Source organism: Uloborus diversus, chromosome 6, assembly GCF_026930045.1.
Source record: "Uloborus diversus isolate 005 chromosome 6, Udiv.v.3.1, whole genome shotgun sequence".
Taxonomy (NCBI): Eukaryota; Metazoa; Arthropoda; class Arachnida; order Araneae; family Uloboridae; genus Uloborus; species Uloborus diversus.
Window position 1 is genome coordinate 44,951,447 of NC_072736.1, and position 22,651 is coordinate 44,974,097.

The 22,651-nt window shown below is 32.6% G+C and overlaps 1 protein-coding gene across 1 annotated transcript in view; it reads left to right on the forward strand.

Moving 5' to 3' along the window:
• Positions 1-2,687: 2,687 nt before the first annotated feature.
• Positions 2,688-22,651, forward strand: part of LOC129225228 (actin-related protein 8-like) — a 30,106-nt gene continuing 10,142 nt past the window's right edge. The window contains exons 1-8 of the mRNA XM_054859803.1: positions 2,688-2,811; positions 6,183-6,353; positions 9,164-9,274; positions 10,077-10,181; positions 12,794-12,967; positions 14,581-14,691; positions 18,597-18,712; positions 20,847-21,000. Of these exons, the coding sequence (XP_054715778.1) occupies positions 2,740-2,811; positions 6,183-6,353; positions 9,164-9,274; positions 10,077-10,181; positions 12,794-12,967; positions 14,581-14,691; positions 18,597-18,712; positions 20,847-21,000 (1,014 nt within the window). The 5' untranslated portion in view covers positions 2,688-2,739. The remainder of the gene's footprint in view (positions 2,812-6,182; positions 6,354-9,163; positions 9,275-10,076; positions 10,182-12,793; positions 12,968-14,580; positions 14,692-18,596; positions 18,713-20,846; positions 21,001-22,651) is intronic.

Here is a 22,651-nt window from a genome sequence, read left to right on the forward strand (position 1 = left end):
ATTGAAGCTCCGAAAACGTAATTTAAGTTAACCTTCACTAAAGGGGGTTGAAGGGACTCGCGTACAGAAATGTTTCGTAATTGAAGCACTAAAAACGAGATTTAAGATGTATTTTCAATGATGTTTGTAAAAGAGGGGGGGGGGAAGCATTCTCTCGAAAATTTCCGATCTGTAGAAAACGTAGTTTTTGAAGAATTTTAGTAATGTTAATGGGTGAGGAGATTGGAAGAAAGAGAACTTTTAACAGTTTGAAAGGGATGTGGTAATTTTCTGTGATACCTTAGGTCTCATTTTATTTTAAATGCACTTCATTTTATTTTAAATGCTCCTTCTGCATCTCTTGATTAAGCTTTGATTTACTTACGATTTTCACGTTCAAACATTTAGAACTTCTGGTGTGAGTATTCATCACAATACTTTAAATCTTTCTTATCTTTAAACTGCTTTTTTTCTCTCTCTCTCTCTCTTTCTGTTTAAAATATATTTCTGCGATCCATGCATTTATCTCCACTTAGCATCGATTTTCAAAACAATATTTTTCATCAAAAAAATTATGCATGGGAATGTTTCGGCGGCCCCTATGAAGCCATCCTATTTATTTATCTATTTTTTTTTAAACTCAAGAACCATGAAGCTTTAGTTTTGTATAATTAGGGCCGCCGAGAGACAAGGTGTGCATGTCTTGTTGCCGGTCCTCCATTCCATTGCGCTAATTTTACTCTATGCACAATACTTGAATTTGAGCCGGGCCCATAGTTTCCGATTAGGCAGATGTACCCACTATGCGGCCTTGTGAATTGCGCACTGAATACTTTTTTTACTTTAAAAAATGTTTGAGCGTACATTTCCGCGACCCTTACTTAGATAATCTTAATAAAAGATAATCATGGATGTTCATAAATTGTATTTTAAGATTACATTTTCCATTCAAATTTTGCCGAAAAAATACTTTTTGTCACTATTATCTCAATTGTTCATTTGTATTTACTATTTTAATTTTTTAAAACAACGAAGAGTTTCTCTTTTCTTCGTTTGTTGCATCGCCGAAAAGAAATTGGCGGCCCCACTTCTAAAAAACTGGGGGGAGGGGTAGCACTCCCCCCCTTGGCGTCAGCCCTGATTACCTAATCTGGAAAATCACCTGTTGTAATATAAGGGGTGCGAATATCTTCTCCATTTCCATTACACATTCCCTTCGTAGAAACAAGAAACCCAACGAGTAGGACCCAATCACAATGGACAGTATTCACCTGACGTCACTGCGGGTAAAAACCCCTCACTGCAGTGCATTGTGGGAACTGTCGCAGACGAAAATCCGGCACTACAGCGTATAATACTTGCTTTTGTGTGGCTTATAAACTCTTTCTATTTAAAAATGGGAGGTTTTTTACGTTTTTAACTAAGAAACGTAAAAGAATGATGAACGATTCATTTGATACGAAATACTCTCTTATTATCGTATTTTCATGGGTTTAAGCCTCTTTGGTTTCTTATCAGAAACATATGGTGAAAACTCGAATTCTCTTTTTATTTTCCCCTGTTTCTCGGCATTTTCCATGCATTCGTAAGTCTTTTTAAGCCCTTAACATGTTCATTATGCGCATGAAGTCCAGTAATCCTTAAATAAAACGAGTTTTTTTAGCACTACTGACACTACGTAAGTGGTCAAAATACCCGCAGATAGACAGCTGATGGGACCGTTGCCAAACCGTGAATAAGGTCCATTCACGATTGTAAAAGATATAATTTAAATGCAAAAGACGTCAAAACTGACATGAATGCGTTGGTGTATGGTTGGATTTTTCTTCTCTTTCTCTCTCTCTCTCTCTCTCTGTCTTTTTTTTTTTTTTTTTTGACATTTGACTTTCAATAAAATTTTTATTTCCAGGGGACCAGAGGGGTGAAAGGAGAGTTTTGGCATTTCATTTTGAGGTTTGTACCAATTTTCAGCTCTGTATGAATTTTTCTGAACCCGAATATCGATTTCGTCCGGGCTGTATATAATAAAACACCCGAAGAAATACTTGCTGACTTAATAATTAAGCTCATTCTATAATGTCGAGGACTTGTCCTTATATATAGATACTTATGTTCCTATAAGCAGGAGCATTGTTTATTGCATTAAATTTAGTTTATCGGCAGTGATGAGGGTTTATCTACAGGTCTGGGGGGGGGAGGGGGTCGTAGTGGGGCATTTTCGGGGGCCCCTTTTGTCCATCATGGAACTATAGTCCCTTACTCTATGTAAAACTAGAAACTAGAATCCCTACATGAGTGGCTAGGTGTTGCTGCCTCAGGAGGCACCTAATTAGATCTTTTGGCTTCTAGGTGATGGGCTCGATTCTCGACTTCTCCAGTAAATGCACGGCCGCCGAAAGCCAAGACCCTTTGTCATCATCTCAGTTTGGTCGCCTCGCCGGTCTCTCGTCTGACCTAAAAAAATATCCATCTCTTTGTGATGAAATCGCTTCTGTGATATCTTGTATGTAGCATATAAGTGGGTCAAATAAATAACAATAAATAAAATGAATAAAACAGAAGCGACTTAGTACGCAATCCTCTTCAAATTGAGTGAGCAAATGCTATCGAATATAATATAATGTAATATAATATCTATAACTTATGATAGATTAATGGCAACAGTAACCACCATAGTTATTGTTTACGTATTTTCAAAACTTTAATGAGTTGAAGTCGTATGGATTAATTTTATTCTAATAAATAGACACTCGTATTTTTATGGAAATGGCACCTATAATATTAAAAAAGCCAGCAGTGTCCGTTCCCGTTCTACCAGATCCAATTGTTGAAGTATGTTTTGAAGTAGTCAAAACAAAAGATAAAAAATAAAATTGGAAGTTCCGCGGTATTTTTAAAGAGAAATATCTTTACAATTTTAGTTGTTTCCCATGTTAACGCTTTACGTTTCTGGCATTGCAAACGAGTGTTGCTTGATATTCAAAACTTGTTTTGAAGGGTATAACTTTCTTGTTAAATACGAAACTAATAAAAAAAAACTTTGTGAACTTTCGGGTTTTATCCGGCCGATGAGTGAAGTTAATTAATTCTTGTGAGTGGTGAAAAATTAAGCAAAAAAAAAAAAAAAAACTGTCAGTTGAAAGGAATCGTAGTTAATACATAACTCTTTTTATTACAGTAATCTCCTTTTTGTAGAGAGGTTGATACAGGTTTTTATCTTTAGATCTGCATATGAGACAGTGAGAAGAGAAGGGATACAAGTAGGCGTTTTCAAATTTTGAGTAAAACGCGTTTGAAGAAAAGGTCCTAGGTAGGCTTTCATTGAAAAGTTTTTCAAAATCATGGTGCATAGAACATCAGCTTCCAAGGGTACTAGTTTTATCGCTTGCACCAAAACAGAGTCAGATTCACCTACCATTTGTACTGATTATCTCCAAATTTTTAATTTTGGCATTTTCATACCTTTGCTTCTGACTGCCTCATATGTGAAAAAATAGTTCTAAATTTGTGAACAGTTTTTTTTTCCTTTTAAAATTTTTGAAGAAAAAAGGTTATTTCAATGTTTGGGAAGTTGATGTGGTTGTCAGATATTTGGCCTGAATAATTTTATTTTGATAACATAGTTGCTTTATAGTTAACCAGGACCATCCCAATCAGGGTTGGCCGGATTGGACCCAATTGGGTTGGACCCAATGGGTTTTTTTGAAAAAACCCATTTAAAAAAACCCATTATTTAGCCCACTTTTGGGTTTTTTAAATTTTTCTGAGAAGTTTCTTAAAAAATTAATTAATTTAAATACTTTTACAATTTAAACTTCTTTTTTATTTGTTCTGCACCACAGACAATGGACATAAAAAATGAATTTTGAACTTTAATAGTATTTAACTCTTAACGGCATTAAAAAAAATACCTCAAAGATTTAAAAATATATATTTAACTTTTTTCTTTAACTGGTCAATAAATAACTCAAATTATCTTGACTACGTCCTGTCACTTCTGATTTTCTCAATAGTTATAGGTTGTACAGAGGAAACTACTCTAGCAAAAAGGCTTTCATGTGGATTATTTTCGGAAACCCAACATGTCACAAATCTCGAATAAACTAGGTATATTTTTCAGAAATTAACAGGTTTTACAAACAGTCGGACAGAAAACGGAATAGGATGTACAGTATTTTCCTTATCTTACGAAAAAGTTTAATATTTCTTACTCTGTACACAGAAATAGAAAAACAGGCAACATAAAATTTAAAGAAATGTCTTGATTAAGCTGGGATTCAGTAAAAAGGGATTTAAACTACTTGAGGTTCTACAGTAGTTTTATATAACAGAATGAAATACAGTAAAGTAAAATGCAAAAAAAAAAAAAAAAAATGTAGCAATTAAAAACGAACAATAGATTTTATCACTCGGGAAGTAACTTTGCCTTATTTGTTAGTAATCATGAAAACTAAAAAATCTGAAACTTCACCATTCTTGGGTTTTGTCGTCTTTTATACTTTTCTTCAGAAAATGCTGAATTTTAACTAGTTTTCCAGCTTTTTTTTACCCCAAGACAATTTTTGCGCTTTGTCCATATACTTACACTACAATATGCTAAAAGTACCCCACATTTTAACTAAAAAAAGACAAAAAAACCCACACTTCTTTTAAAAAACCCAGCTTTAGTTGGGTTTTTTTGGGTTTTATTTAAAAAAACCCAAAAAACCCTGGGTCCATGGGCTTTTTTAAAAAAACCCGGGTTTTTGCCAACCCTGATCCCAATGGAGGGGAGGGCATAAGATGTCACTGTGTCCTCCTTTTTTGGCACATTTTGGCTGACAACTCAGCGGATTTGGGTGAAATATTACTTTTTTACTGCATAATATCTCTTCTTATTTTGCTTAGGTATGTGTCAATCTTCATACTGTAATCATTCTTTATAATTGGGAGTTTCACTCAGCTAATTGAGAAACTCGACTCTCTCAAAAATTAAGTTGCCCCTGATGTTAACCTTATGCAAATACATATTTCACTACTCTTTGTTGGCATATGTAAAAAGAAAGACATTCCTTCTGCCAGCATTGATGCCAAATATGTGACACCAGTGGATAAAAATCACCAATTCCCAGTTATTGAAATCTTCTTGGGGAAACTTTGGCTTATCATATAAATAGAATTTTTAGCTATCAAAATTTTAATCTGAAAACCCATTTATCTATAGGATTTCGTTGAGAATGATTTAGAAGCTAGAGGTTTTGTTTACAATTTTTTTTTCCTCAGCTGAGTTGATTGAGCTTGTTTTTACAAATGAATTTTTTTTAGAGGGATGAAGTTTAAAACATGAAAGCTTGTGAGGGAGACCCATTTACTATAGAATTGTGTGCAGTGTATGCCATTTGTGTCTGGAATGACTCCAGTATTGTGGGGAAAAAATATTTTCTGAGTTCTGTTAATTAGAATTCATTGTATATAAACAGTCAAAGCTGAATACTTGCATTCATTTTGTAAATTTTTTGTAGTAAAGTAAACTTGAGATGAAAGAAGTTCTTTGGAAAAAAAAAATAGACTAAATTATGTATGAGAGTAATATAGTTTTAAGATTGATTTTAAAATATGTGTGCATTAATATTCAATTTCATGGCACCTATAAATAGAAAAATAAAACCTATTCAGACTAAATGACTGTGTTTATGTCATGTTATAGAAACATGTGTTCATCTAAAGTAAGAAAAAACAACATTAAAAAAAGCACAAATTGCCAATTACAGCAGACACGTGTTTTGACGTTACAGGGAACGCCTTTTTGAAAAAGGGGTTCCCTGTAACGCCAAAACACGTGTCTGCTGTAATTTGCAATTTGTGCTTTTTTTAATGTTGTTTTTCCTTACTTTACTGTTCAGAACAAAAGTATTTATTTATCTTATGTGTTCATCTAGCCTTGTGAAATTACAGACCTAAATAGGCTGTGGACTAATGATTGATTGGGCAAAATGGTAGTCTCTCGATGATATAACTGAACTGTTCGGTACTGCTTGCAACAGATAGTTTGTTGCCAATGTTTTCATGTTCAGCAATTTGCATTACAAAAACTTTTTGTTTTATGAAATAAACTAAACATCTTTGATCTGAAATCATGAATAAACTGAAGCAGACTTATTATTGTTGTTATTATTTTTTTCATTTAACTATATTTTCTGATATTTCTTATTTTCTAATGTTAGCCAATTCAACCTTCATCTGTCATTGTCATTCATCCTGGGTCAATGTATCTGAGAATAGGACGTGCATCAGACCAGTTTCCACGAGTGGTTCGCCATGTGATAGCTAGACGAAACCGAATCGGACCTGTCCCTGTTCATAAAGATGAATATTTAATGCCACTAACTAATATGGTAGGATTTTTAATTTCTCTTCTTATTACTTTTATATTGGTACTGTTCTGTTGAAGGTGGTTGTAAAAAAAATTAGCAAATTGTTGTGAGCAAATTCAGGACCATAAAAGGGACCTTCACCTCTTCTCTCCTAACATAGTGCTGTTCTCAAACTAACTGTTTAGCTATTAATTATTTGGTTAGAATTCTCTATCAGATAATTGAGTAATTTGTGCCTCTCCAATAAATTATCCATTAATTATTAAATTATCAACTAATGAAGCTATAAGCAGTTGCAGGGATGTGCCAGCTGTGCCAATTTAGCCAAACTGAGCCAATCACCGCTCCTGCGCCAAATTTCTCCAAAAGACTATGTATATATACGTGTGTGTGCGTTTTATATAAGGTCAAATATAAGTAAATTACTTACACACACCAAAAAAAAAAAAAAGGAAAAAAAGATTATTTGAGGCATTGAGAAGCACAGGGATGTAAGTGGACATTTTCAAGTTTTGAGTAAAACATATTTTAAGATAACATCCAGGTAGGCTTTCATTGAAATTTTTTTCTAAATCATGCTGTATAGCAGCAACTACCAGGGCTACTAGTACCATTTCTTGCCCCAAGACCGAGGAGAGGTTCACCTACCATGTGTATTGGTTATCTCCAAATTTTTAATTTTGCCACTTACACCCCTTTGCTTCTCACTGCCTCATTTGATAGTTCTTTAAAACTGACTTGTAGCTTGCTGAAGTTAAGCTTTTAAATTTAACCATTCTTTATTGCTTCATTTAAATTTTTTTTATTATTTTATTTTTAGCCTTTTCCAATTTTTTTTTTTTTTTTTGAGTTTCATGAAGCAAACAAATTTTTAAAATAGGTATCACTGCACTCTAACATAAATGTGCACTTAAGCAGTGATGTATTATTCAAAGTAAATGTGTGAACTAAATTTTAATCAGAAGAATTATAAAAAAAAAAGTAGAGCAGGACATGACTAGTCTTTTGAGAAAATATTAGACTGAAAAAAAAGGAAAAGAAAAAATAATCTAGCAATAATAATAAATGTAATCAAGAGAGCTTTGATTAGTAGTTGGAATTATGGTGGTTTTGCATCCTTAATTTCCTTTTTCTTTGTTTTATCATGTCACACATGTTTTTGTGTGTGAAATATACATTGTTGCTCCAAATTGATGCAAAATTCAAATTTTTGCTGCTGCAAGCTGCTCTAAATTTGCAAATTTACTGCTCCAGACTGCTCCGAATTCACGGTTTTACTGCTTCAAACTCGCCATTTTCCTGTTTCCAAGATCACTCCAAAAGTGAGTTTTGGTTCTGCACATCCCCGAGTATACCCTGTGGAAACACCGCTGCTTACCTCAAAACATACTTATGTCGCTCCAAGTTTTTACAAGACAAACATTTGGTGAGCCAAACTGCTCCTAGTTCACTATTTTTCTGAGCCAAGCTGCTCCAAAGTCACTATTTTCCTGTGCCTGAGATTGCTCCAAAAGTGGGCTTCTGCTAGCACATCCCTGCAGTTGTTAAGTAAGTAATTATTGATTAAAATAATAATAATTAGCTTATTTTAATTTGTTTTCCTCTTCAACAAATTATTAATTAAAAACTGATTAAGATTTTTATCTATTTTGTGTTTAGTGAATTTAACAAAATTGTTTAATCTCCAACGGGAGGGGGGGGGTGTCCTTTTTAACAGATTAGTAAACCTTAACCTTCTTACTTAATGAATCTCAGAAACGTATTGTGTTTTTCTTCTGTTAATTTAATAGGGATATTCTACTAGTAATTAAATTTTAGTGAGTGTTTTTTCCTCTGTATTTTTGATTTAATTGTGGCAAAGTTAGCAATGGTGATTTGAGTAGAACACAAGGACAAGAATGAAATTCACTCTGCATTTTAAAAGAGAGCATTTTTTTTAAAGGGAGAGATAAAAATAAAATAATTACAATAAAGTTAAATTAATTATTACTGACCAATAACCATCAACTCTTTAATAGCATTGCTTGTGATCAAAATGCAACTAATAGTGTTTAGTGTCTTACCCTAAATTTCTTCGCCTTTTAACCTCACCTATTAGTGTCCTTTTTGGAAGCATAGCAGAAATATATTTTCCCCCAACTTCTAGACAAACATGTAGGTTTTCACTTTGAAAATAATATCACAGTTATAATCATTGATTGAAAACATTCTAGAGGTAAATTTAGCAGCTGCTACCACCAAGCTTAAGTAGCTAAATGTAGAAAATTCTTTCTTAACAAAATATTGAGGGAACAAAATTGTATAAAGCAAAACCATGGGAGGCATCGAAAATTTCTCCTTCAAATTTCGTAGCAATGGCATAAAACAAATTAGTTATGTTCTAGTGGAGCGTTAAGGATTTTTATCCTTTAAACATTGAATTGTGTGGTTTTGCTTGATTTTTGTGCTTCAAACAAATTTTATCTTGGAGGGAGGGGGAAAAAATAAATCAGTGAAACAGTCTGTTTGAGGGCTTCCTTTTAGGGCCAGAAACAAAGCCATTACAAAATTTTTATTGCACAAGCAAATTGTTTATGAAATTCTCAATCATCTTACGAGGTCCTTTATTAAGTTATTTATTTTATGCGGTATATCTATTTTTACTTTTCTCTCTGTAATTTTTATGATTCGACAAACTTTGAACTTGATGATGTGGCTAAATATTTTATTTAGTCTATCTTTGTTCCAAAGTTCCGAAGAAAACTGAAATTTAGTCATAGTAAATTAAAGTATTTGAACTGGAAGAATGTATTCTTCATTTATGTGTTAATCTGTTTTTTTTTATATTTCAGACCCCAGAATTGGTTTCCCAGCTTGATGAAATTCACAATGCGATCAGCTCCGTACTTGCATCATGCTTAACAAGAGAAGGGAGATTAAGATATTCAGTGCCACTCCAAGTTGTAAGTTCTTCCTATATTGTGCCAATCAGAAGAAAAACCTGAAATGCATATAGTAATTTCTCCTAGATATGAGAAATTCTTTTGACTCTTCATACATCTTCGCCTCAGAGCAACATCTTACTGTTATTCCTGAAGTTAGATGACTTACTGTTGCTCTGAGGCAACGATATGAAATTGAATAAATACCTTTGTGAATGAAAAGTAAAAAATAAGAAATTACAACATTTTCACAAAAATTGCAGATTATTGCTTACATGGGTTTCGGGGTTACAAGGAACCCCTTTTTTAAGGCAAAATAAGTGAGCTTATGGATGAAAAGACATCCAACAAAAGCTATAAAGCACCGATAACGCTTTTGTCAGAAGTTGATGCTTTTGTCGGATGTCTTTTCATCCATAAGCTCACTTATTTTGCATTGAAAAAGGGGTTACTTGTAACCCCGAAACCCATGTATGCAGTAATCTGCGATTTATGTGCATTGAGCAATTTTTTTTTATGTGTTGTTATTTCCTGTTTTTTACTTTTCATACACGTTTTGTCTTACCATTTACATTCTATGCACTTTTCCGTAAATCATAGTAATATTTATTTGTGATGGCAAACCCTTGATATAATTTTAGTTTTATAAGGCATTTTCTTCTGAATGGTTTTCAGTTTACAATAAAGCTTTTTTCATCATTTTGTTCTCAAATAATTTTTATATTGCAGTTATGGCACTTTATTCTTTTTCTTTTCAGAAATTTTTGTTCACTTTTAGCACCCTCCAACCTAACAAGATTAGTTATTTATTATTTTCTTACAGATTGCTGAATACAATAAAGACACAAGGCCAGATGTTGTTTGTGGAAAATCTGATGTAAATTGGACTTCCCTGGAAGAAGGTCAAGAATATGTGATTGGGGATGAAGTAAGCTATTCATACAAATATTTAGGCACTTCCATGATAAATTCATAATGATTAAATTGTTTTTAGCTTAACTACTCTTTTTTTTTTAAATGAATGCCCAACAAATATAACATTAGCTCTTTTAATGGACATTTTGCTTAATATTCATATTTGATCCCATATAATATTCGAAGTATGCACATGTTTACCACACACTAACTCTGGTGATTCTTCAGGCCTCTAGTATTGTGATATTACCTTTCTTGGCCAATGATTGACAACCTGTGGGTTGCAACCCCAAATGTAACCACAAAGCTTTTCTCATGGGGTTGCAGCATTATTTTCACTTTTCAAATATTACTACTACACAGTTTAAAAACTAGAAGGAAAGAAAAGAAAAAACATTTTTGTTTTTCTTTTTATTGATGTTAATTGAGATTATTTTCATTAATAAAAGTAGTATTTAAATTTCTGTTGTGTTAAAAAAGCTGTCATTAAGTTTATACCATTAATTGTATTGTGTTGCTTATTTGTAAAATTTAATTTTCAATAACTCATATTTTTCAAATACTTGACCTTGAATTATCATACAAAAGGTGCTTATATATGTGTTATATATAAAATGTAAAATATGTAAATGTAAAATATTATGCATAAAATGTGTTGTGGGTCATTCTCCAAAAAGTGTAACTTTTAAGTCACCCACACTTTACAGTAAAAGCTTTAAAGAATAGTTTATTTCTTCGACAATATTTTTTACATTCCCCATAAATGTATCCATTTAAATCTATCAACATTTTTTGAAAAAAAAAATTATTTATTTATTTTTTTTGCTTCACAACATGTGAATTCTCACCTCCGTGGTATGTCGCAGACCTGGTGTAGCTCATAATGATACTTAATAACTTGTTTAAATAAAACAATGAACTTATTTTTCATAACGTTTTCCTCACAAGGTGTCTCAAACACTAAATGCTCAAGTGTATTTAATTTTTTTCTATTTTGATTTAATTCATTTTAGTAGGATAATGAGATCTGTCACACAAAAAATTCTCATCTTCTTTACCTAAACTCAAAATGTCATTCCTCATTAACATGTGGCAGTAATGACATCGATTTTTACTTTCCATGATACAAGGGACCCCTCTTGTTTATTTTCAGCCATAGTTGAAGTTGTGAGATTTTTGTTGAAAAACAAGAAGATATAGATTTTGCTTTAAAAACTTAGTATGGTTACACTGACTTCTCACCTCCGTGAACTTGAATTTCAGGGATGTAAATTAATATAAAAAAAGAAGTGAACATGTTTTCATATGCTTAACATGTGCAGATTGTATCAACAAAGGAAAAAAAAATCCCTGAAAAATGTATCTATTAGGCCTTTACTAATGGCAATTTCCTCACCTCTGTGACAGACCTTATCAATGTCATTATTTCTGAGGTGAAAATAAATGATGGAGGAGAAATACATCAATAATAGGCATTCCACCAAAATTATAAATTGCCAGTATATCTTCAAATTTACTAAATACTATTTTTTAACAGGCATTTGAAACTACTATTTCAGCCGTACTTTAATTAAGAGAGCTTAAATATTATATTCCCACTAATTATTAAAATTGCTGATTGTATGCACAATTAACAAAATTACTATTTTGATATTAAATTGGCCTCAATTTTTTAATATTAAAAGTTTTTTCATTTTTTTAAGTTCCGTGAACAAGGAATTTTATTATTATTTTTATTTATAAATAAAATAATTGGAACTTAGTTGGGCCATTGTTTATGGTTACTTCTAGTAGGTAACACTTTCATGAAAGAATGAAAAAAAAAAAAAAAAGATTTCGAAATTGAAAAATTTTTGCATTTAAAAGTTTGTTTTCTGGAGAATTACTCTTATATATTTATTTATGCTGGTTTACATCTAGAGTTGCGGATTGTTTAATTGGCAAACATTAGGTCACACGAGCAAAACATTGCAAACCACTGCTCTAGACTTTTTAAGCTACCAGATGTACATGTGTATTTACTAATAAAATGTGTCTAAAATCTCATTGTGAATGATATTCATTTTGACTTGCAAAATATTTTGCTAGAGTATTCCAGCTACGATAGAATTAATGTAGATAAGGGTCTTACATTTGTATGATATTAATTTTTTTTATGTTTTTTAAGGTCTTTGTTTGTACATTTGAGGGAGGGAAAAGAATTGTTAATTGTCAAAATGCATTATATTTATTCCTTGGCATTTTGGGTGATTGTTGCCCAAATTTCATTAAATATTTTGTAAAAATGATATTTCATTTGTCTGCGTGAAACTTCTTACTTCTGTTTCATTCCAATTGTACTCATGTATTTTGCACAAGGCATTTCACAGCCAAATTTTGAATTATTTTGATTTTTTTCCCCTGAAAATACAAAGAAAGAAATTTTAATTATTTTAAACTTTCTTATTTGTATTTTTGGCTGTCTGAGAAATATTCCATGTATAACACCTAAATACTGTGGAATAATCATCCTATATTTTTAACTAAACATCTTTTTTCATGAAATACTTTTTAAAATGATAACGTCTGAAATATTTTACTTGTCATTTGTGAAAAAAGAATAAAATACTTTTGTTTTTATTTCAGGTTTTGTATCTGAAACCCGAAGAAAATTTTAATATACATTGGCCAATTAGACGAGGTCAACTAAATGTACATTCAGGTATAGGTGGATCATTAAGATCAGTGTTAAGTGATTTAGAAACCATATGGGGTACTGTTATACATAAATATTTGGAAATTCCAGTGAAAGATCTAAAAGTAAGCGTTTTTTTTTATCTCATTGCATTTATTTGTAAGATTCTCTAATACCAAATTGTGTTTTTATCAATAAACATAAAAGTTGCACTTGTAAGTTTTATGGCGCAGACCCATTCAACAGTATCAGAAATTAAACGTTATACTTTTGACTATATTGTTTTCAAGATATGAAATATACCTGCGATTTTATATGAACGTTGCATAATATATTTTGTAACATTTTTTAAGAAATGCTATGCAGCTCTGATTTAAAAAGGTATATGAGTTCAGCGGAAAACTCTCACCCATGGATTAAGAAAACTATCTGGAGTGACATGTAGTGCATAAAGTGTTACCACTCAGATGTCATTCCGTTTTAGTATAAAGCTCACTATTACTGCTGAAGGTATTTATTTTGTTTCTGTTGATTTACAGTATTTTAAGATGTTTAAATATTTTGTAATTGTTTATTTATGTAAGTTTCAAATTACAAATACATTGATTCAGAAATTAAATAGCTTCAGAACTTCCTTTCCAAGCATAATTTGGGGACATTTGAAAACATTTTTGGGGACACATAACAAAAGACAAAAAGATGCGAGATTGAGCACGTTTTTCAGTTCTGTAAGTCAATGGTGCCCGCACAGGTTCTTTGTGCTTACAGTCCTGAAATTTTGAAAGTGGGCCCTGCATAAACAGTATTGTTAAGAATATTTTATCATCAAAAAATTCATAGTTAACACTGAGTCTTAAAATGAGAAACATCAGCCAGCCATTGATTTGTTAAGTTTGCTGAAAAAATGGTCAGCAAGCTGTGAAAGTCTACTGATCCCTGGCTGCAAATTGAATACATTCACACAAACCCTGTTAACACCACTCTTTTAACTCAAAATTTCTCCTAATGTAGATTAAATGCCATTCCCCATCAGATGAAGCTAAAAATTAGTGCTATATCAGTCGTTTAAAACGAAGTTGATTTAAACAAAATCTTGCTTAAGATGAAAAGCAAATTTTTAATATCATAAATTAGAAGAAAAATATATACAGGAAAAAATGCCCCATCCTTTTACATGAAAATGGTTTCATTAACTTAAGAAGGTTGAAAGACCTGCACTTTCATTGTATAGGGTTTGAAGGATTTGAGGAAACTCAAGGTAAAGCTACATGAAACAATAACTTCTTCTGATATCAAAGAGGCTGTTAAAAGAGACATCATTTCGGTTGTGTTGTTTGAAGAATATGTAAAAATAGATAACGAAGCTTTGATGTCAGATGTAATGACAGATGAAGATATAGTTATAGAATTTTGTATCTTAACTATGTACTTTATATTTACCAGATTTTGGTCTGTTTAGAAAAAATCTGGTAAATGTAGAAATTAGTCCCCAATTTTTTGCTTCCCCATCGAATTCATGAGTCTTGACTGTAGTTGAATTTCCAGGGCTACATGCCATAGTTGCTACAAAAAAGGCATCAAGCTATTAAAAACTTTGAAAATTTATTTTTTATTGTAGTTTCATTTTGAAATGCATTAAAACACTTGTGTCAAATTAGTTTGCTTAAAAAGCAATCATTATATTTCTGTATTGTTAATTTGTATTTGCTTTCTTCTCATCATAGAATATTTTTTTCAGTCTTATAGAGCAGTGCTTATTATTCCAGATGTTTATAAACGTGATCATGTGAAAGAAATGGTTAATGTATTACTAACCAAATTAGGCTTCTTGAGCTGTTTTATTCATTTGGTAAGCTTTATTTTATTATAATAATTCTGTTTTAATAACCTTTTTGTTTCTTTTAAGTATAATTTAGCTTTTATAAAGATATATTGATAGACCAATAAAAAAAAGCATTATCATGTAACTCTGCTAAAACATTCTTTTGTTTCCTTTTTTAAGTACAGTTGGTTCTCTATTTAATGACTTTCAAGGGACCAAAAAAAATTGTCCTTAAGTAGAATTCGTCCTTAAATAAAGTACTTTTAAAACTACAATGGAGCATGCGGAATCGTAAAAAGTCATCTTTAAGTAGAGAAAGTTGTTAAATAGAGCGTCGTTGAACAGAGCACTAACTGTCTATATACTTTTCCAATGGGGGCTGGGAATGATACCTTAGCCTTTTGAAAACTTAAGTGGGATTCCCCCAACATGGAATCCTGTCTTTCATGTGCCACCGTTAGGGCTCACACATCAATGGCACCAGAGAATTTTGATGCCCGGTTTTTCATCAGTGCAAAATTTTGGGACCGTGGGTGTGACCAAAGTTGCACACAGCCTACGCTTAATCCCTACGCCATTAAGCCGGCTTATTGTTCTTAATTATGTAAAAAGTTATATATTTATCTGTCACATCTTTCATCTCTTATCTGTAATTATTAAAACATATATAATGTATATATTTTGTCTATGTGACTGTGTATATGTGGTGTCTTTATAAATCTCACCCTTTCAGTCACAAAATAAATGCAGTTAGCCTAAAATGTGAAATAGTGCTCCAAAATGCAAATTTGAAAGTTCAACTTAACCTTTTCCAGCACGGTGGTCACAAAAAGGGCACCAATTTAAAAAATTTCTGTAAATTTTTTTTTCCTTTTAAAACCTCAAAAATTGTTGCATTATTATCTTTTATTTCCTTCTTAATGCTCATAGATGTCAGCACTACTACTAATGTCTCTTTTTGTTGGCTTAATTTCTTTTTTAAATTACCTCGATTTTCGACCTCAAATATAATAATTTTTTCGAGATTTTAAAATTCTTAACATAAGCTGAAACGGTCAACCATTTTCCTTCAGGACCCTTGAGGCATTCAATGATAATTTTGCTAAAGATTCAAATTTATTTTTGAATGCATAAACAAGGTTTTCTTGCAGGTGTCCTCAAAAGTGGACACTGTCCACTCTTCCCAGAGCTCCGATTTTCCTCGTCTCAACGTTTTCACAGCTGCAGTGGATGAAGTTGTAACTTGATACTTTTCAGAGAAGGGGGAACAAATGGAATTTGTGAAGAGGGAGTTTTTGTTAATTTATCTTGGGGGGTTCTTGAGACAGAACAGCTAAGTTTGAAGGCACATGACTGCACACACATTTCAGATTTGCTTTTCGTACCAGACAGTTGCTTACTTTTGACGCTCTCATCTTTGATATTTTTCTTCTGTAAATAGTATTTTTCATCCATATTTTTTCATTTAATATTTTTAGTCTGTAAATATTTATTTTTATATAGTATTAATTTATCATTTGAAATGTTTTAATTGCTGAAATCTTCAAAATGCCTAGAAGATTTTTAAGTGCAGACGAAACTCTGTTGCTTTTCAATCAGCTTCCATCTGATGATGAATCTGTCTCAGAAGCTGAGACTTCTTCCAATGAGGAAGCAGTGCCTGAATCTGATTTTGAAAGTGATGAAGATGTTCCTCCCCCTCCCATTTCTTCTGATTCTGAAGAAGAATGCATTGATATAAATGTTCCTGGACCCTCAAAAATTTCCAAAGTCAAATGGATTCGTAAAGGAAAGGGGAGAAAAGAAGTTCCTAAATTTACTGAAGAGTCTGGACCATCGGAGGAAATTTTAGAACTGGAAGACCACTCTCTATTAGCGTTGTTTTTAGCTTTGTTTTCCATTTCACTAATGGATCAAATAGTGTTCCAGACAAATTTATACTGGATTCAGCTCTTCTTCTCCATTAACCCCAAAGGAATTTTACAGATTCATTGCAGTTAATTTAGCAATGGGAATCAAAAAAATGCCCAGCTATAGGGACTACTGGTCTTCCTGTCTTATATTTCCAAGGCAATGAGCATGAAGAGGTTCGCGTGGATACTTGACCATCTGCACCTTAATGACAATTCCTTGCAGCCAAAGAAAGGTGAACCATTGTTTGATAAACTTTACAAGTTGCGCCCCTTTTTGACATATTTGTCAGAAAAGTTCTTGTCAGTTTTTTGCCCATCTGAGTTGCAATCTATTGATAAGTCTATGGTCAAATTCAAAGGCCGTAACTCATTAAAGCAATATATGCCAAAAAAAAACAACATTTGGATGAGGTGCGATAAAACTGGCTTTGTGTGCCAGTTTGAAGATATACTGGCAAAAACGGTGTGCTTGTGAAGAAAGAACTTGGTGCAAGAGTAGTTAAAACTCTTTGTGAACAAGTCTGTGGAAAAATTTATGGAGTTTTCATGGACAACTTTTTCACCTCCTATGATCCGTTTAAGTTTCTAGAAACAAAGAACATATTTGCGCGTGGAACAGTGAACATGAAACGCAAGCGTATGCCCAAAAATTTAAGCCCTGATAATTTCTTACAAAGAGGTGACTTTGATTGGGCGGTCAGTAATGACAACATAGCATGCATAAAATAGAAAGATCGATGAAGTGTACACATCCTTTCCACAATGGGAAATCCGGAAAAAGAGTGTGATGTAGAGAGAAAAGAAAAAGATGGCTCCAAAAAGGAAGTTCTGTTGTTATGTACTGCAAAAATATGGGATTTGTGTACTATTTTGACCATCTGAAAAGCCTATACCAAATTGACAGAAAAAGTCAGAAGTGGTGGCACCAAATTTTTTTTAATTTTTTCGATGTTTGTGTCGTAAATGCATATGTAATACACAAGCAACTGCAGAACAAACAACTGCACAGTTTCGCCGGATGCACCTGGATAAAAGGCCTTAAAGACTTTAGAGTTGAACTCATTTCACTACTGATGTTGATGGGTGAAGAGACTTCTCTTTTGAAACGATGCAGCTCAGCAGTGCCGTTGAAAATTTAAAAAAATAAACCATCTGTTTCAGAAGAAACTCGGTTGAAAAATATTAAGCATATGCCCATCAAGTGTAACCAGCGGAGATGTGCATTGTGCAGCATAAAAAAGAATGTGCATGTGAATAAAACACAAACTATGTGCAAAAAATGCAATGTGCCTTTGTGTGTTAGACAAAAAGAAGGGCCCACTTGCTTTGAACTGTTTCACACCAAAAAATGAGAACTTCCATTTTTATTTTATATTTTAAACTTTAAATTGCATTCTAAAATTATTTTCAACCTTTTAGTTTACTTGTTCTAATTGTATTCGGTAATTTGTCTAAAATCTTTGTGAATAAGGTTTTTGAATTTTCGCTTCATTTTAGTTTAAAAGTTTTATAGTAAATACATTGGATTTTGTACTTAATACTTTTAATGCTTAAATTGCCTGAATAATTAATAAAAATACTTAAAAACATAAAATATGCACAATTACTATAATTTTGATGAAACAAATGTAATTACTTCAGAAATTTTTTCCTACCCTTTACTTTATTAAGAATTTTGTTCCTTCTTGCCTACATATAGATTTGTTTATAGTATAGTTTCTGACAATTATTAAAAATAAAATCCATAAACCACTTGATGTAACAAACAGTAATAATTTCATTGAAAATTCTTTTGAATTTTTAACGTAATTTACCAAATTTTAAGCAATTTAAAAATAAAGCATGATTGTTTTAAAGTTTCTCTATGATTCTAATTTTGTTGATTTGAGCTTTTTTCTCTCCTTCATTTAATCCTTTAAGGACCCCTAAGTGTATCAGCAAAGTTTTCTTGAGTATCCTCTTTGGAGATGTTTTATGTACCCTGATTGTTTTTAACATTAATGTTTTTTTTTATTTTAGGAATCAGTTTGTGCAACATTTGGTGCTGGTGTCAGTTATGCTTGTGTTGTTGATGTTGGAGATCAGAAAACAGCAGTATCATGTGTTGAAGATGGAATTTCACACAGAAACACCAGGTGATTAACAACTTCTGCACATAAAAGTTTCTGTCTTATTGGGCACAAGCTTTTCCAACCAATAAATGTCTAAGCAGGCAGGCGGGGCTACTGCCCCAGGGCCTCCACAACAAAGGGGCCCCCACAGTAAAATTTTTATAAAATATCCTAACTTTCACGGGTAATGGGACGTATTTACAATTAAAGTGCTAATCGAAAATATCGGATATTTACATATATATCAAAATATTCAGATATATATCAAAGTATCGGGTATTTTCGAAAATATGATGATCTTTTCGAACCCTGATTAGGGGCCTCCACTTCTTCGTTGCCCCGGGGCCTCCACACTTCCAAATCCGGCCCTGGTCTAAGCCAACCAAAAATAAAGACTTTATGGTTTATAGCTATGGTTTATATTTACTTATAGCTATAGTTTCAAATGTAAGAGATTGATTTACAAAAGTGAGTTGATTGATATGTGTAAATATAGGTGACGCTTGAGTATATAAACACTCCACAAAAAAATTGAGAATTCATAACATTAAAGAGTAACAAAAATTAGGTACTGCATATGCTACATATATTTTTAAAGAAGGTACATTGTTTTCAAAAATTTCTTTCAAACATCTTATTTTGTTTTATTTATATTATTTTACTTTTTATCTAGTAATTTTAATTTCAAAATGTTCATGGTTTTTATATGTTTTTTCCATTTAGGATCTGAAAAAATCCCAATGATTCTTGAGCTACAGTGACTGAAAGATAATTTTCCTCCTTAAAATTACATTAGAGCTCGTTATCAATGTAATTACTAAAACTAACAGAGCATGTAATTATATTAAATCATGCATAAAATGTTTATTGCTTTGTAAAGCAGAAAGAATTATTATTTCTAAAGTATACTCCTTGAAGTATATACTCTGCATATTATAGAGAGGTAAAAACCCTGCATACATGCATAAATATATTGCTTCTAAAATCCAGGGTACCAATTTCCCACACCTGATCCCCCAAATGACGAACCTTCGTAACTTGTCTATTTATTAGGTTTAAGAAGTGTAGCAATATTCTCTTCACTATGATTTCTAGGATTTGTCTCTTGTTAAGATAACATTAAAACTAGATGATGAAATTGTACTAATAATCTGTTTCCTTCAGCTAATAAAACCTTTTGCAATCACAAAAAAAAAAAAAAAAAAAAATGCATTTTTGCTTACTGGTTAGTGTATAAGATAAGAACTTGTCTTAGTCATTAATTATTTATCTCATTCATTAACTTAGTCAACATTTATTCAACTGTATCATCATGGGTGAAATAAGTCTTACTTGTAAAAAAAATGTTGTAGGATTCTGGGCTGTGTGCCGTGGCCTGAGTGTTGTTACTCTGCGGCGACCATCTTCAGTGTTACTGTGCTTACGAGGAAGCGACTTCCTAGCAACTGATGAGTGTTACTTGTGTTCTAGCTATGCCAATAATTTCACCCATGTAGTAACCAAGTGTGAAAGAATTGTTCCAATGTAGCTCATAACATGTGATTAAAATGGGCGTCAGAGCAAAGTTGGTCTTCTACTATTGATGCTCCTGGTTGCAAGACTAACAAAATCAGTAAAATTTTCCTTCTTTCATTTTTAAATAATAACTGCTTAACTTGTCTTTGAGAATTTCACAAGGGGAAACATTTTAGGTCTCCAAACTTGGTAAGATTCCTCTAGGAACATGACTTGTATACCAAAGACTGCCTTAGTGGTGCTCTTGACTTTGTTACAGACAGTGACTACAAATACCAACTCCAGACCTGTCATTGGCCACCTGATATGGACTAGGTCACAAAATCTATCCCACCTGCACTAAATGTAACACCAAGCAGGCTTGTCCCAATAATATACTGGCTTGTCAGATGAGGAGTACCTTTTAAAATGTCCTCCGCTATTTGCTGATTTTCTGAGGACTTCCAGGCTCCAGGACCTGATCTAGACAAGAGCTAAACCAGGTAGAATTAGAAACAACAAGAACATGCGAATAATTCTTTGCTTCTATATTAAGACATTATTTTTATTTTTGTATTTGACATATTTATTTGTAATGATGATATTATTGTTTTAAACTTATTGCATCATCTATCATCATACATTCTACCTTAATATTTTCTAGGTTGTCTCTTAATTATGGTGGAAATGATATAACTCGCTATTTTAGCTGGCTTCTTGAGAAATCAAACTTTCCTTACCGGTGCCATCCTGAGAAAATCATACTTGATTCCACGCTGATGCAAGAACTAAAGGAGAAGTTTTGCCATGTTAACTTGGTAATTTTGTTTTTCCCTTTCTTTTGGAAGGGGGGGGAGGGCCTGGGGGGACATATATATATTTATTAGAGTGACCCAGGCACAGATTCAAGGGAGGGAAACTGGAGGAACGTTCCCCTTCCAAAATCCAAAGCAATTCTGAAAATTTCGTCTCAACTGTTTAATTGATGGCACAATTTGACCACACTCTACCAAAGATAGTTCAGTAAATGGCCAGACATTTGAATTATTGCCAGAGAAATCTTGAAACAAAAATACTCCAAAATAATTCGAGTCTTTGCCACTGCCAGATCTAGAGAAGAGCAACTCAGGGTCCTTGCTCGTGTATCAAGCGCTCAAGCGCAGTTTATTAGTCACAGTTCTAGGAGGTACAAAAGGGTGTCATGAACTCCTAGAAGGTCAAAGAAATCTTAAAACTGTTAAAACTGCTCTTTTCGTTATTTTGTTTCGAAAAATTTCCTGGGAGAGCCTTGATCTCCATGCCCTTCTCTAATTATATCAAGTGTAACCTTAAAAAATACAGTTTTATGATATAAATTTTTAAGTGTCCAGAGGAGAGCCGCTTTTTTCCTTTTCTCTCAAGTTCCAAATGTGCCGATCAGCAACAGGCTCTGGGGTCACGCAACCTATTGGACACAAATTCATATCGTTGATGTGGAACTTCTTAAAGCATTTAAACTGATTGTGTATATAATAGACATCTGCTTACAATTACCTCACAGAAAAGGAAATCTGTTTTCACTAACTCTCAAGGTTCTACAGTAAATGGGAACAGGATTAATTCTCTAAGAAATAGTCATGAAGTTGAATTAATCATACCCAGTTACTCTCAGGGAGTGTCTTGTACAAAATGACTTTTATCTTTCAATTTATCCATAAAGAATGGAATAATCCAAAGGTGGAACATTGAAATGTTGTTTCCGTTTACCGTAGAGTACTATTAGTATGTATATCTTATGCACTTATACTTTACATTTAACAGTTAAAACAATAAACTTGAATTTATATTTTTGTCATCTAAAATATTTTATATGCAGCCTTCATATTTTTAAGCTTAAATGTAAAATGTGCTTTTAATATTTAATTTTAAATTTCTTTAAAAATAGGTGTGATTTAACTTTTTTTTTGGGCAATCAAGATTGCTTATTGTTCTCATTTGACTGTTTTGATGTCCTATGATTTTATTTTCCCCCCTGCCACCCTCTGCAGCACCACCAACAACCGGTTTCACAATGCTGCTCCTCTTGAGAAACAGTCTACAGGTTGCGTCCATATCCTACACACACACGCATACATACACACACACCTACATACACACACTCATGCCTGCACACGGACACAAACACACGTGCCTACATATACACACACAAACGCCTACACACACAGACGTGCATACACACACAGCATTGTACAAACACACACGCGCAGACATACACACACGTGCTCGTGATTGGGAAAACATAATTTGAATTCAAGATGCCAAAAATTCAAATTAATTTTATTTTAATTTTCTTAGTTTTCCCATCAAAATTACTGAACATCTCTCCTATTTTTACTTTAACATATTTCTCATCCTCAAAATACTGATTTCTTCTTCATAGTTTTGACAAGCTGTTGATCTTCCTGAAAATATGAGCTACGCAAAATAGCC